At 41.2% G+C, this 15,975-nt stretch overlaps 1 protein-coding gene across 1 annotated transcript in view; it reads left to right on the top strand.

Annotated features, from left to right (window-relative positions):
- Positions 1-15,975, top strand: part of LOC122924136 (WSC domain-containing protein 1-like) — a gene marked incomplete at its 3' end in the record, with an annotated part of 137,427 nt that overhangs the window by 51,976 nt on the left and 69,476 nt on the right. The window contains exon 4 of the mRNA XM_044275068.1: positions 1,392-1,507. Within this exon, the coding sequence (XP_044131003.1) occupies positions 1,392-1,507 (116 nt within the window). The remainder of the gene's footprint in view (positions 1-1,391; positions 1,508-15,975) is intronic.

Below are 15,975 nucleotides of genomic sequence, written 5' to 3'. Positions count from 1 at the left end.
AAAACCATTTGGCACAAAGATTGGCACGATTTAAGGTTACCATTATAAATAATTAAAATCAAATAATTTAATAAATGTTAAAACCAACCATAGAAGTAATCTTCATGGACCAAGTCCAACTGGGTGACAACACCCCAACAAATAAACATTGTGACAAGCTTAAGAAAAAAGGGGGGGCTGGGCGGGGTCCAGGTATTACAGCTCCTCAGGCAAACCCACAGCTGATACCCCTTGCTGCCACACTTATAAAGAGATATTTCCCCGCCGCTGCCATCATTTTGCTAATAGAATTTCAGTAATCTTCTAACCTCTGCAGTAAGCACCAATCAGTTGCGTCCAGCAACTGCATGGCAATGGCTCGCACAGCTGGCCTTGAGGTTCCTCATACTTAAAAGAAATTAAGAGAGACAAAGGGAGGGGGGAGAAAACAGCAGAACCAAACTTCCAACATTAACCCTGAAGGGACTTTGTTATCGTGTGCCGCCAAACTATGACTCTCTGTGGGGCCTTTCATTTGCCAGCCTGTAAACTTTCAGACAGATGGGATAACGTGCACAGCTGCAGCCAATGACTGATCACAGCATGCCCCCAAATGGCACATTACCTAGTATTGTTGTGCTTGGGGACAATTGACTGTAACAGTGCACGTGATCCAGTTTGTCCAGAAGCTAACAGGCCAGGTACTGGAAGGCCAGTGAAGGGAGCTGGAACCGAACAGTGGGAATCAGGTGAGTAGGATTGTATTAGTAGTGTGACACAGTGAAGAGTATTGTCTGGGAAAACAGGCATTTTCCTCCCAGTATGTGCTGCTGGACTGATTCGTGGCCAGGTGGGGTCAAACACCGGACTGGATCTCAGGTGCCGGTCCGGGGTTTTGGCAACACCTAGCTGCCTTTAAAAGACAGCTGGGATCAGCAGAGGGTATCTCTGTGTTAGGATTTGAGGCTTGTGCCGAGTTGGAGGGCTAAGACCCGGTTGTAGGGGAAACAGGCTTCCTAAAGCCTGTTTATGGACTTGACGAGGCAGAACTGCCAGCAGGGTATAAACTAACACCCAGGAGATAAGGTGACTTTCTTGCTTCATGAACTTTTCGTGTGTGTGAACAAACACCAAGACTGCAAAGTGACTTGCGTTTTGTGCTATACCTTATGTGTGAATAAACACTGAAGTTTTTCTTTACAATGTTTTTTTGCCTCTGTACGGCGTCCGCTTACCCTGCCTACCAGAGTGAATCCCTACAGTAGATACAACATGCTTCTGGGGATAGTTAAAAATGTCCCAAAGGCTGGACAGCCCCTTTAAACAGAGCAGGATAGTGACACATCTGCCTAAACTGGCATAAATACCTCCACATTTCTTTATTAGCTTCTTCTTTTTAATTTCTCTTGCAGAAAAGAATTCTACTTATCGGGGATGCTATAGAGCTCCAGAAAACGGGACAGATGTATTTCCTGCATCGTTTTACAACATCTCTACAGATATGTGCTTAGATTTTTGCTCTGCTAAAGTAAGTGGGTTTTTATGCTATGTTGTATTTCATATTGAACTGACATTAAAGTGCTTACATTAGAATTTATGATTAACCCCTTAACAACCGCCCGCTGTCTTGAAGGTTTCCTAGCACTAGTTCCTGCTTAATAGCTGCAGTTGGAGGAAGCTGTGACCCTGGTTGTTGACCCTTTGATCATGCCCTGATCGATACGCCAGCATAATCAAAGGGGACCCCACCTGCGATCAGGTCACTGAGTTTCCCAATGACCTGACCATAGCTGGAGGAGGTATGCCAGTCAGTCCTGTGGAACCTATGAAGGACCCCAGGGCTGTTTGCATTGTAAACCTGCTGTTAGGGCAATAATTGTGTGCCCCTGTCCTATGACAGGGGCACAGTATAATGACACAGTATAATGTATTGGCACACAGGACCATTCTAATATGTTATAAATGTGAAATAAATTTATAAAACAGCAATCCCTTAATGGGAATAATGTTTTTTGTAAATGGTATCACAATAAATAAATAAAAAAAGTAAAAAAAAACTCAACCCCCACCAAAAAATACTTTGCCAAGTACATTTTATATACATAAAAAATACACCTATTAGGTATCCACGTGACAGTAATAACCCAAAGAATTTAGTTATCAGGTTATTTAGTGTGAAGCGATGAAAAAAAGAAACAAAACAATTAAGCCAAAAATAACTTTTTTCTTTATTACACCATAATTTTTATTTCACCCTAAACAGTGGCAAAAATGTATAATAATTATCTTGCATAAAACATAGCCTCAAGCAACCACTTTGGTGAAAACATAAAAAAGGTACGGCTGTTGTAAAGCAGAGAGGCAAAAACAAACATAATGTTTCTGGCCATTAAAGAGGACCTTTCACCAGTTTTTATTTTATAAAAGCGATACCTCACACATGTTCCCTAGATGTAATATCCCTAATTTTCTTCATGATATGCTCTTCCGTTGCGCCGCTGTGCCCCTTGTTTTGTTCTGTTCAGTTTTTCTCAGTGGGTGCCTCTTTTATCTGGCTGTGGTGCTGTCCAATCACTGTGGAGCGCGTCACAGCCATTGAGAAAATTAGCTATATGACATCTAGGGAACAGTGTAAAGTAAAAAATGGTGAAAGGTCCTCTAAGTCTTTCTCAGAGTGAAGATGTGATGAAATTATTGTTTAACCCCTCAATGATGCACAGTATGCACTTTGCATTAAAGAACAAGCAAGTTTAATGCTGAGCTTTTAAAAACATTAAACCTGTATGTAATTGATTTTGCTGTGAAAAGGATCAGATAGACGTGCAGTCAAGTGACTAAACTTTTTCAGGTGTTGACAATTTCTAAATTGGGATAAAATAGGTCAGAGACTTGCAGCCTTTATTTTTATTTTTTCTTGCTCATGTTTATAGTTGAAAAACTAAGAAGGGTGCACAAACCACCTGCCCAGAATTCGAAATGTGAATATACCAACTAGGGTATCTATCATCCTCATGTTTTTGAATGTGTCATCAGAAAATATCATATTATTTAAAGGGGCTTTTCAGTACTTAGATATTGATGACTTTTCCTCACAATAGGTTACAATTTCAGATCAGTGAGGGGTCCAAGACCCCCAGAGCGCTTGTTCGAGTTTAGTACGGAAACGACAAAGAACTTTCCCTCCACTGTATAGTCTCCAGTGTCAGTGGTTGCCCAAAACATCTGATTGGTTAGGTGTGTGAGGTTCTGGACCCCCACTGATTTGATATCAACGACCTATCGTAAGGATAAGTCATCAAAATCTAAGTCTTGTAAAACCACCTTAAGTCAGGTTTTTATCATAAGCATGTTGCCTAAAAAAAGGAAATCTTGAAATATTGCAGTTTTGACATTGGTAGCCAATGTCAAAACTGCAATATACTGTACAAAAAAAGGAAATACTAGTTTATTGTGACTGCTCTCGTAGCGAGAGCAGTCACAATAAACTAGTATTTCCTATTTTTTCTGCTTCCTACTTTTCAGCTTTGCTGTGCTCAACGCATTCGGGCAGTCTTCAGATGATTTTCAGACACATTCTTTTTACGTTATGCACTAAAATTATATAGTATAGTTGTCCCTTATTAATCTGTACTAAATCCTCCTCTATGAGAAAGTCAAAACAGAATTTTAGAAATGTTTCCAAATTGATTGAAAAAGTAAAATTTGGCATGGAAATAAGTATTCAGACCTTTTGCTATGGCACTTGAAATGTAGCTCTGGGGGCCTGATCATCTTTGAGATGTTTCGACATCTTGATTGGAGTCCACCATGATTTGGAAAGACACAGCCTTGTCTTTATAAGCTCTGACAATGCATATCAAAGCAAAAACCAAGCCATGAGGAGGAAAGAACTGCCTGTAGAGCTCAGAGACAGGATTGTATGGAGGCACAGAGCTGGAGAAGGGTCCAAAAAAGTCTGCTCCACTGAAAGTTCCCTAGAGCACAGGAGCCTCAATAATTCTTAAAGACGTTTGGAACAACCAGGACTCTTCCTAGAGCTGGTCATCCTACCAAAAGGAGGGAGAAAAGGGCCTTGGTAAGAGGTGACCAAGACCCCAAATGGTCATTCTGGCTGAGCTCTAAAGATCCTGCGTGCAGATGGGAGAAACTTCTAGAATGTCAACCATCACTTCACCAATCTAGGTTTCATGTCAGAGTGTCTAGGGAGAAGCCTTTCTTCAAATACACATGCAGGCCCTCCTACAGTTCGCAAAAAAAGCTATAAAAGAGTCTCTCAGAGAAACAAGATTCTCTTGTCTGATAAAACCAAGAATTAACCTTTTGGCCTCAATTCCAAGTGTCCTATCTGGAGGAAACCAGTACACTGCTTATCACCTGCCCAATACCATTCCTACAGTGAAGCATGATTGTGGCATGGGATACTGGGATACTGTTCAGGGTTGATGGGAAGTTGAATGGAGCAAAATACAGAGAGATTTTTCTGAGCAACCCACTATCTCAGCCGGTAGTGCTGTGTTTTTTCCTTGGATTGAAGAATGATCTTCTTTTCTCTTTGCAATATTTATAGAATACAGTTAGTTAATGTTATCAGCTTCCATAAGTCTTAGTCATGTACTGTGAATCTGACGTGTGTTAATTAGTGTTGTCTGCTGACAGAGGCAATTTACCTGGTATACACACCATAGTTCATCCATTATATCAACTGAAAACTCAACATTTTTCTTATACAGGTCATGCTGGAGCTTGTTATATTGTATTTTGCATTGTATAAATAAACTAATAAAATATTAAATATTACAAAAAAGTACAAAGCTGTCTGGCAATTCTAAAACATGTTTTGCTAGCAAAGAAGGAGAGTAAATTAGCTAGTTCCTTCCAGCATAAGCCTCAGTGCCATGTTTTCTCCTATATGTAATTAGAATACAAATGAGATATCATCTCATTTTAATTGCATGTCCCTGAACCTAAGGCACACAAGATCATATTAGGTGGACTGAAATAAATGATCCAGTTATTAAGCATGTATTGCTTGCTAAGCTACATTTAAAAGGGGTGTTCGAGAAATAAAGAAAATTAGTTGCATGATGAAAAGTTATACTATTTTCCTATAAACCTTGTGCATCCAAACCTTTTAGTTTTTAAGATTGCTGCATGCAGTCATTGAATGGGAGCCATCATAGGTCACTGGCAGGAGAGATAAACCTGTGCCAGTCATGTGATAGACACACTGGTGCAGACCCATTAAAGTTATCAGAGATCTGTTTTGCAATGAATGGAGTGGAGTGGCAATACCACAACTTTCTATACCAGTCAGTGGGCAATTCTGGAAATAAAATAAAAAAAGACTATCTCATGCAACCTCATTAAAGGGGTATTTCGGTTGTTATTGGATAACTAGTAAATCGGTGAGGATCCTACCACTGGGACCCCACTGATCACAAGAAACTTCAGACCCCCCAAAATGAACAGAGCGGCAAGTCAGGCATGTGTACTACCAGTTCATTCACCTCTGTTGGAGTTCCTGAAGTAGCCAAGCTATGTACTTGGCTGTCTCTAGAACTCCAGTGGAGATTAATGGAGCGGCCCGTGTCTGGACCCTCATCAATCTAATGGTTATCCAGTATCCTTCTCACAACCAGAATACCCCTTTAAAGAGGACCTTTCACTAATATACAAACTAAAAACTAACTATACCTGTGGACAGAGCGGCGCCCAGGGGTCCCCCTGCACTTACTAGTATGCCTTCGGGACACGCCTCCTACAAAAAAAATCAGTCCAATACAACAGACGGAGCTGAGACACCGGAGCATATACCGGGCGAATGGAGGGGCGCCCAGGCATACTAGTAAGTGCAGGGGGACCCCTGGGCGCCGCTCTGCCCACTGATATAGTTCGTTTTTAGTTTTTATATTAGTGAAAGGTCCTCTTTAAGTCTTCGGGCAGTATAAAATATAAATTAAAACCAACTGCATTTGCTCTGTAGGCTTCTATTTCATGAACCAACAATGGAAATAAAATAGGGAATTTAATCAATGACTTGTACCAAAAAATATGTATGTATATATGTACTGTGCAGCACAGTGGCTCAATGGTTACCCCTGGTGCCTTGAAGCAGTTGGGTCCTAAATTCGAACCCAACCAAGGACCGTTTTCTGCATGGGTACTCAGGTTTCCTCTCACACTCCAAAGACATAGGGAATTTAGATTGTGAGCCCCCATTGAGGACAGCTTGATGATGACCTGAGGGTATAGGTGCTGGACTGGCCAAGCATGTCTCCAGACCTAAACCCTATTGAGCATCTGTGGGGCATCTGCAAACAGAAGGTAAAGGGAGCACAAGGTCTCTAACATCCACCAGCTCCGTGATGTCGTCATGCAGGAGTGGAAGAGGATTCCAGTGGCAATCTGTAAAGCTCTAGTGAACTCAATGACCAAAAGAGCTAAGGGAGTGCTGGAAAATAATGTTGGCCACACAAAATATTGACACTTTGGGTACAATTTGGCCATTTTCCCTTAGGGGTGTACTCACTTTTGTTGCCAGCGGTTTAGACATTAATAGCTTTTTTATCATCAAGAGTGGGATGCTTAGTTACAGGTTTGCCGGCCTCTTTCATCAGAACACTCTCATCAGGAGAATGGCTATTTATTCATATTGAATATGCTTAAGAGCCTGTCTATTAAGTACTGTTCATTTAATGATTAGATGCATTATCCATAAACATGTAAAATACATTTGTGGCCTGATATGAGAACCCTTTTACTGTGCTCCATGTTGTCCGGTGTCCTCTGTGAGAGCAATGCATTTAAAATAATTTCCTACACACTAGGCAATTTTTTTTTTCCACCAGGTCCCAATATGTTCATGTAACCCTTTTTACAGCAAGATTTTACTTCCCAGGCGTTTGATGCACTCAGTGGCTTTCTTATTAAGATGCATATCACCATCTGCTAATCATGCAGCATTCTCTGGTGATGGAACTGCATATCAAAGTGTATTTTTTGCATTTCATTTCCTATCTATTTGCATAACGTGTTTTCACAAAAAAAAAAAAAAGGGGGAAAAAAATATTCATATGTAAAGTATATTTGCACTAGTTGCTTGAATTGTAAATATATGGAGGACCGGAATAGGCAGAGCAAATAATAGAAATCCGAATGCTGGCACATAATAACATACAGCGAGTGGCAGGGACATTTTCATTTCTATGCAGAATTTTGAATAAAATCTCTAAAGTTTAAAAAAGAATGAAGTGCATTTGCCGTGATGCAAAGTAATCTGGATCTAGAGGACTGTATCCATCAGTGTTTCACAGGGACAGCAGTCCAGTTGAATGGCCACATGACATGAAATAGTATACTTCTGTAGTAGCCAGAGCAGCCAACCTCAATTCGCCAAAGAAAACCAGCTTTCTTTCCATTAGTCTCTCATGATCGTTATGGTAGTTTTCATTATAAATATTCTACAGTTTCAAGCCAGCACCTGGATCTGAATACTTCTGTAATTGTATGTAATTAAACATTTTGCATAGCCACTGAGCTATTCAATAAAATGTATCTGTACAGCGCCACCTGCTGTTTTTTTTTTTTTCCTTTGTCCTGCCCACTAAGATGGCTGCACATGCTCAGCTTTATGCTTCAAATGCTTCCTGAGTTGTGGTAGGGAGAGCATGGACACTCCCCCCTGAACCACAGCAGAAAGGACACTCCCCCCTGAACCACAGGAGAAAGGACACGACCCCCTGAACCACAGCAGAAAGGACATGCTCCTGAGCTGCAGCAGAAAAGACCCTCCCCTTGAGCTGCCAGCTTGATATAAATCTAGCAGAGCAACGAATGTGGAGATCTCTGGATCCATGTGAGGTACAGGGCTGGTTCTAGCTTTGTTAGGATAACATTGACATGTACTATATGATGTCTGATTTTCATTATTTACATTAGTCACGGGTTAACCCCTTTAAGGGGGCTGTCTCCGATTAGTTAACTCTTTTAAGGCTCCTGCACACAAACGTCTTTTCTTCATCTGATCCGCATTTTGTGCATGTTGGATGCAGACCCATTCACTTAACCGTGCGCTGTCCATATCCATATATCCATTCCGTGGTACCTACAAAAAGATAGAACATGTCCTATACTTGTCCATTTTACGGACAAGGATATGACAGTTTTATAGAGGCCAGGACATTCCGAACGCACGCGGCCGGTATCCGTGATTTGCAGATCCGCAATTTGGTAGTTGAAGAGGTATTCCTATTGTAGAAAGAGATTTCTTATCATCAGGCCTAATTTAGCACAGTTCTCCAATGCTCACTGCTTTTGGCAGAGCAGGCATACTAACGAGGACCTTTTCTTGAAATCTTGAAAGCCCAATGTTAAAAGGGTTTGTAACTTTTTATCAGGTCATGGCCTATCCTCAGACTAGGCCACCACTAGCTGATTGTGGGGGTGCTATGGCCTATTCTGAGGACAGGACATTGCTTAAATAAGACTGAATAACCCCTTTAATATCAGCCCTGGAGTGACCTAGAAAGTGGTCCCATACAGCTATAACCACAGTGGTCCTGCAGAGAGGAACACATAATACCCACAGATGTCTCCCCTAGTGCCACAATGTGCCCCTAAAACACAACATAACATCCACGCCCAGATACTACACATACATTATCTACATCCACATCAATAGAAAAAAATAATTGCTGCTTATCATACATTTCATATTACAAAATTGATTTTTATGGTACTTAACACTTCACACACAAGAGCAAGACGGGCTTATAAGTACATGTAAGCACTTCACAATACAATGCATTATTAATAGAAAGATGAGGAGCACCTTACCGACACAACATATGCGTCTATAGTCATAAAAAGAACAGATTCCTGAGCTCCGTATTCTTCCTTTTGTCCTTTCCTCAGAAGCCAGTGTTGTATAGGGTTGTCCTTGTTTCTTTTTCCAGCTTTGTTACCTTTGTTTTGTTTTCTCAGTATTGTTGAGTTGTTTTTATTAAACATATTCCTGTTTCACTAAAAATATTTCCTTTTCTGGGAAGTAAAGATGTTAATTATTTTTACTCGTCGTTGACTGTCCTTATACTACACTAGGAAACTTGTGTGTGGGGTAGGAAGCCTAGAGGTTATCTGGTATACACAGGATTTCCTATCTCCTCTGTCTTAAGATCCATTGCTTTGGTCAAATGGAGACTACATTTTAAAGGGCATCTGTCAGCAGATTTGTAGCTATGAAACCGGCTGACCTGTTACATGTGCTCTTGGCAGTTGAAGGCCTCTGTGTTACAAATGAGCCTCTAGGAGAAACGGGGGGCGTTGCCATTACTTCTATAGGCACTGCTCTCTGCACCTGCAACATTGATTGACAGGGCCAGGTGTGATGATGTTTACACTGCCTCGCCCTGTCAGTCAAAGTGTAGAGCACACGGCAGTTGCAGAGAGAGCAGAGCCTCTAGGTGTAACGGTAACACCCCTGTTGCTCCTAGAGGCTCATTTGCATATATTAAAACTTCATTGTTGTCAGCAATGCAGGCACATATGAACATGGGACGAACTCAGATGCCTTCAGAACATAGGTCACCCAGTTTCATAGGTAGAAATCTTTAAAAAGAAGCAATTTACACTTTATTTCCTAAGTAAATTGTGTGTTTTTCTTTTTATACTGGCAAATGTAAGCATGCAATTTAATTATTATGTCTACTTTCCACAAACTCAGAAACCTAAGATACTTTGTGCTGCTGAGGAGATGTTAGAGGGGATGTCTACTTTTTACTCCAACTTCAGAAATGTCATACACTGAGATGTGTCACTATAAGAGTACTTAAAACACTTTAGTGGTTATGTTAAACCATAAGGTGACATGCCCCCTCTCTTAGGCTACTTTCACACTAGCGTTCGATCGGATCCGTTCTGAACGGATCCGATCATAATAATGCAGACGGAGGCTCCGTTCAGAACGGATCCGTCTGCATTATTTTAGCATATAACAGCTAAGTGTGAAAATAGCCTCGTACGGATCCGTCCAGACTTTCAATGTAAAGTCAATGGGGGACGGATCCACCTGAAGATTGAGCCATATTGTGGCATCTTCAAACGGATCCGTCCCCATTGACTTACATTGTAAGTCTGGACGGATCCGCACGCCTCCGCACGGCCAGGCGGACACCCGAACGCTGCAAGCAGCGTTCAGCTGTCCGCCTGTCCGTGCGGAGGCGAGCGGAGCGGAGGCTGAACGCCGCCAGACTGATGCAGTCTGAGCGGATCCGCTCCATTCAGACTGCATCAGGGCTGGACGGCTGCGTTCGGGTCCGCTCGTGAGCCCCTTCAAACGGAGCTCACGAGCGGACCGACGAACGCTAGTGTGAAAGTAGCCTTACTCCGGTGCACCAGGGTGACCGATGTAAACAATCAGTGGCTTCCAGATCTTCGCAAGATGATGATGGTTGCTGATTCTACTGCACAGGTACAGAAAGTGGCAGAACATCCTGTAGCTGTGCCAGTGCCAAACACATTTAGCACCTGTGTAGTAGAGGACACATTTGCCATAAACTAATTACATTTTAAAACTGTGAACTGAGCAGGTACCTATTGCAAACAAAACCTAAATACAGTATGTAATGTAGCGCAGTCTTTGGCTGATATTGTATGCAGGTTATTAAATGTGACATAGCAATAACTTGAGTACCATAAATGTAGAGACCTGAGAGATGTGGTTATAGAAGACCCCTTTAAGGGGTTCTCCCACAAAAAAGTATTCTACAGTTTTCAAACCAGCACCTGGATCTGAATACTTTTGGAATTGCATGTAATTAAAAATGTTGCATAGCCACTGAGTTATTCAATAAAATGTATCTGTATAGCGCCACCTGCTGTTTGTTTGTTTTCTTATTTTTTTGACCTGCTCACTGAGAAGGCTGCACATGCTCAGTTTCATCCCTCAACTGCCTCCTGAGCTGTGATAGGTAGAGCAGAGACACGCCTCCTGAGCTGCAGCAGAAGACAATCCTTTGAGCTCTCAGCTTGATATAAATCTAGCAGAGCAAAGAATGGGGAGATCTCTGGGTCCCATGTGAGGTACAGGGCTGGTTCTAGCTTTGTTAGAAAGAGATTTATCAAGTACTATATGATATCCGATTTTTTTTTTTACATTAGACGTGGTATAACCCTTTTAAAGCTCTCATTGACTGTGTAACTGCTATTGGTAAACTGTTGAATCCATGGCAAATCTAAACCGTAAAAAGGCTTTGACATACAATTTTGATTATTTCATTCCCTTGTGGGCCACAAATAATTGTGGATCTGAATTGATTTCAGAAATCGCCTTTGAACAATGCATAAAATGTTAAACCAGCAAACTGTACGGCCATAATATTTGCTCATTCACGTTCTAAAAAATGCAGATGATCCTTTCTCCATTATAATTACACTAATGCTGTTAAAGGAAAGCAAAGAAAAGTATTTGTCCAAAAATGGACCGGGCATAGCTGCCATTGCTCCAGTGTGACAGAGCCTTAAAGTTGTTTTCCCAGGAATATTTAAGCGCAAGCAATGACTGGCTTCATCGTTGATGTACTGCTTGGAGACAGATCACCACTGAAGGCAGTGATTGTCTCCAGTGGCACAGTTGACTATGGCAGTGTCCCACCCAGAATAAAACAAGATGGAGAAACAGGAGCCAGGATGCAGGAGCAGAGCAGTGGGAAGCAAGTGTGTATAAATCGGTCAGTAGGTGATGCAGCCTAGTGCCCTTCAGGTAATAGTTAGCTAATCCCAGAAAACCCCTTTAACCATTTTACAGACAATTCAAAATACACTACCAGTCAAAAAAAAAAAAAAGTCGCCACCTGGATTTAACTAAGCAAATAGTTATGAGCCCCCTATTGGATAATTACTGCCTGGGCGATTATCTTTCAGCTGGCAACAAGTTATTTAACCCCAACTGGTGAAATGAGTTGCTTCTCATTTCTTAAACAACCACGTCGAAAGACACGTCTCGTGGTCGTGGAAAAGATGTTAGTCTGTCTGAGAAGGGTCAAATCATTGGCATGCATCAAGCAGAGAAAACATCTAAGGAGATTACAGAAACTACTAAAATTGGGTTAAGAACTGTCCAACACATTCTTAAAAACTGGAAGAATAGTGGGGACCCATCCTATTTGAGGAAGAAATGTGGCGGGGAAAAAATCCTGAATGATCGTGATCGCCGATCACTTAAATGTTTGGTGAAATCAAATTGAAGAAAAACAGTGGAACGCAGGGCTATGTTTAATAGTGAAAGTAAGAGCATTTCCACATGCACAATGTGAAGGGAACTTAATGGATTGGGACTGAACAGCTGTAAAGCTGTAAGGAAACCACTAATCATTGAGGCAAACCAGAAAAAAAAGGTGTCCATTTGCTAGGAAGCATAAAGATTGGACTCTGGAGCAATGGAAGAAGGTCATGTGGTCTGATGAGTCAAGATTTACCCAGTTCCAGACTGATGGGCGCATCAGGGTAAGAAGAGAGGCAGATGAAGCAATGCACCCATCATGCCTAGTGCCTACTGTACAAGCCTGTGGGGGCAGTGCTATGATCTGGGGTTGCTGCAGTTGGTCAGGTCTAGATTCAGCAACAGTATGTGCTCCAAGAATGAGGTCAGCTGACTACCGGAACATACTGAATGACCAGGTATTCCATCAATGGATTTGTTCTTCCCTGATGGCACGGGCATATTCCAAGATGACAATGCCAGGATTCATCTGGCTCAAATTGTGAAAGAGTGGTTCAGGAAGCATGAGACATAATTTTCACACATGGATTGGCCACCACAGTGTCCAGACCTCAACCCCATTCAGAATCTTTGGGATGTGCTGGAGAAGGCTTTGTGCAGCAGTCAGACTCTACCATCATCAATGCAAGATCTTGGTGAAAAATTAATGCAACACTGAATGGAAATAAATCTTGTGACATTGCAGAAGCTTATCGAAACAATGCCACAGCAAATGCGCGCTGTAATCAAAGCTAAAGACGGTCCAACAAAATATTTTTGGTGGTGACTTTTCTTTTTGGACGGGCAGTGTATGTGTTCCCTCTTCTGACTAGTCCAACTTATTAGAATGTGTAGTCTAGAGATCATGTATAGACCATAGTCTGCCATAAAATATAGTCAGTATTCTGTAGTAAGAGGAGGCGCAGTAGAGGGCCTATTTTATATTTCTGCAGCAGAGAAGTAAGATGGATCACACTTCTCTGGTGCTTTTAAGATACTTCTACAGGGCGTGCAGAAGAAAAGTCCAACATGGATTTAGCCAATCTGCAGCAATATCTATATGGGTTATAGGAGGATTTAATGAAAATGTTGCAGTGTGTTTGACATGGATTTCACCCCATACGTTGCCGAAATATGAATATTTTTTAAAATCTTATCTGCTTTGCTGCTACTATAAAACATTTTGGCCCTATTTTATCAAGACTGGCGTGGATAGTCCTGGATAACTCATTTAAATTTATGCCCTATAATTCGGATAGGCCATAAATTTTAGATTGGTAGGGGTCTGTCTCTCAGAACTCCCATCGATCAGGTGCATTACCAAGCAGATTTGTACCTATGAAACTGGCTGACCCGTATCATGTGCACTTGGCAGCTGAAGGTATCTGTGTTGGTCCCATATTCATATGTGTCCGCAATGCTGAGAATAATTACGTTTTAATATATGCAAATCAGCCACTAGGAGCAACAGGGGTGTTACCATTACACCTAAAGGCACTGCTCTCTCTGCAACTGCTGAACACTCTGCACTTTGACAGGACCAGGCAGTGAAAATGTGATTATGCATGGCCCTGTCAATCAAAGTGAAGAGGGCACGGCAGTTGTAGAGATAACTGAGCCTCTAGTAGTAACACCAATGCCCCCCGTTGCCCTTAGAGGCTCATTTGCTTATATTAAAACATCCTTTTTCTCAGTAATGTGGGCACATATGAACATGGGACCAACATAGATGCCTGCAGCCACTTTCATAGCAAATCTGCTGCCCTTTACAATTACTTATCGGCAGGGCTACCGGAAGTTGAATCCCCATCAATCTTTCATTGATGCCTTATTTCAACGATAGGCCATCAATTTTATAAACCTGAATAACTTTTAATGACCTAATAAAGGCAACATCCCAGCATACTTGGCAAACAAACCTTCACAAAATAATGACCACAAAAATAGCCAAAATAAGAAGGAATTGTGTTTTATTTCCTTTGAAGAACCATTGTCATAGATGAATTGAGATTTATGTAAAGAGCTCCTGAAATGATTCCCCTAATGCCTTCAGTGTCATAATGATTGACATTTCTAGATGTATAGGCCTGTCTATTGTCTCATGAGGACAGTGGCTTTGTGCAGCCATCTGTAAAGAAGAACATACTTGGAGCTGGGAGGAAGGTTATCCATATGATATATGAAGACATAGGGAATGTATCTTCTCAGCAAATTTGTTCCAGCTTTAGGTCCCAGTAAGCAGATAGCTTGTAGACACTACAGAAGACATCACTGTCTATTTCTGCCTCTTGTGTACAGTGGAATTCCTTTAATCTGGCATCAATGGGGCTGGTGGATTATTAAAACTATACTGGAAATGATAGATTATTTTACACTTCTGAGCTGGTAATAGATGCCAAACTATCAGGACTTGAGACCCTTTGATATCAGTACTTTTGCAGTATTTGATTTATGTTGTGTATGTTTTTTTTATGAATCCAAATTATATAGTTGTTGTTATGGAGATACGTTTTTGTAATGTATCAAATTATTGATTTTATTTATCAGTATGTCAAATCTTGGAAATTCTTTTTGCAATGACATTTTATAAAGTATTTTTTTTCTTTCCTTAGAAGCCTTGCTTTCAGTCAGTTACAAAATCCATCCTTATTTGAGATAAGCGAATTTCATGTTATGAAATTAGTTCACGCGTCATTTGGTGGTAAAAGCAGAATTGCCTTATGGATTCCGTTACCACGGACCATAACGCAATTCCCTGACAGAATGCATAACGGAATGCCTTTAGAGGCATTCCGTTATTCATTCCGTCATAATACAAGTCTATGGCCTGCATAACGGATCATTTTGCAGCCCATAGACTTCTATTATGATGGAATGAATAACGGAATGCCTCTAAAGGCATTCCGTTATGCATTCTGTCAGGGAATTGCATTATGGTCCGTGGTAACGGAATCCATAATGCAATTCTGCTTTTACCACCAAAGCGTGACCGAATTTCAAAATATGAAATTCGCTTATCTCTAATCCTTTTGTTTAAAAATGGCCCTCTGAACCACCTGTAGCTTTGGGATTAGGTTTCGATATGAAAGACAAGCTAATGACCCTCCATACATTTTTTTTTAACCTATATTTGGTTGCATTTGAGGTGTTGTTACCACTTTTATCTTATGCAAATTCAAAATGATTGATATTGCAGTCTATTAGTATTTGTTATTTTTGGTGCATCTACTTGAGGGTAAAGCTGGAGGATCATATGGGGTATTTGATCCAAACGCAGTAAAGACTAAAGGAGAGGGAGGGCACCAGCTTATGAGCTATCGCCAAGTGACCAGCTGTACATGTCCATCCAATTCCCACATCTAGGTCTACACAGAGCAATGCAGGGCACTGGATGGCATAGTATGTCTGATTAGCAGCACAACTGGTGACTTCTTCACATGGGCTCAATATGTTGGAACTAAGAGGCATTATTACTGAGCTGGGATGAAGGGAGCATCATTACTAAGTGGGGGGGGGGGGGCACTCATCATTGAGTGGAGAGCACTAAGGGGGCACCAGTACTGAGTGAGGCTCCATACAACCTCAGAGAAAAAATTACTGTGTGGAGGTCACGAAGTTGACATCAGTAATTTTAAAGGGAACACTTTTATTATGTGTTGGGGCACTACTACTTTGTAAGTAACACCATTACAGTTTAAGGCTACTTTCACACTCGTGTTTTGTGCGGATTCGTCATGGAT

The sequence above is a fragment of the Bufo gargarizans genome, unplaced genomic scaffold (genome assembly GCF_014858855.1).
Source record: "Bufo gargarizans isolate SCDJY-AF-19 unplaced genomic scaffold, ASM1485885v1 original_scaffold_842_pilon, whole genome shotgun sequence".
NCBI classification, from domain to species: domain Eukaryota; kingdom Metazoa; phylum Chordata; class Amphibia; order Anura; family Bufonidae; genus Bufo; species Bufo gargarizans.
The sequence above is the reverse complement of the archived record's forward strand: the minus strand, read 5'-3'. Positions and strand labels throughout refer to the sequence as shown.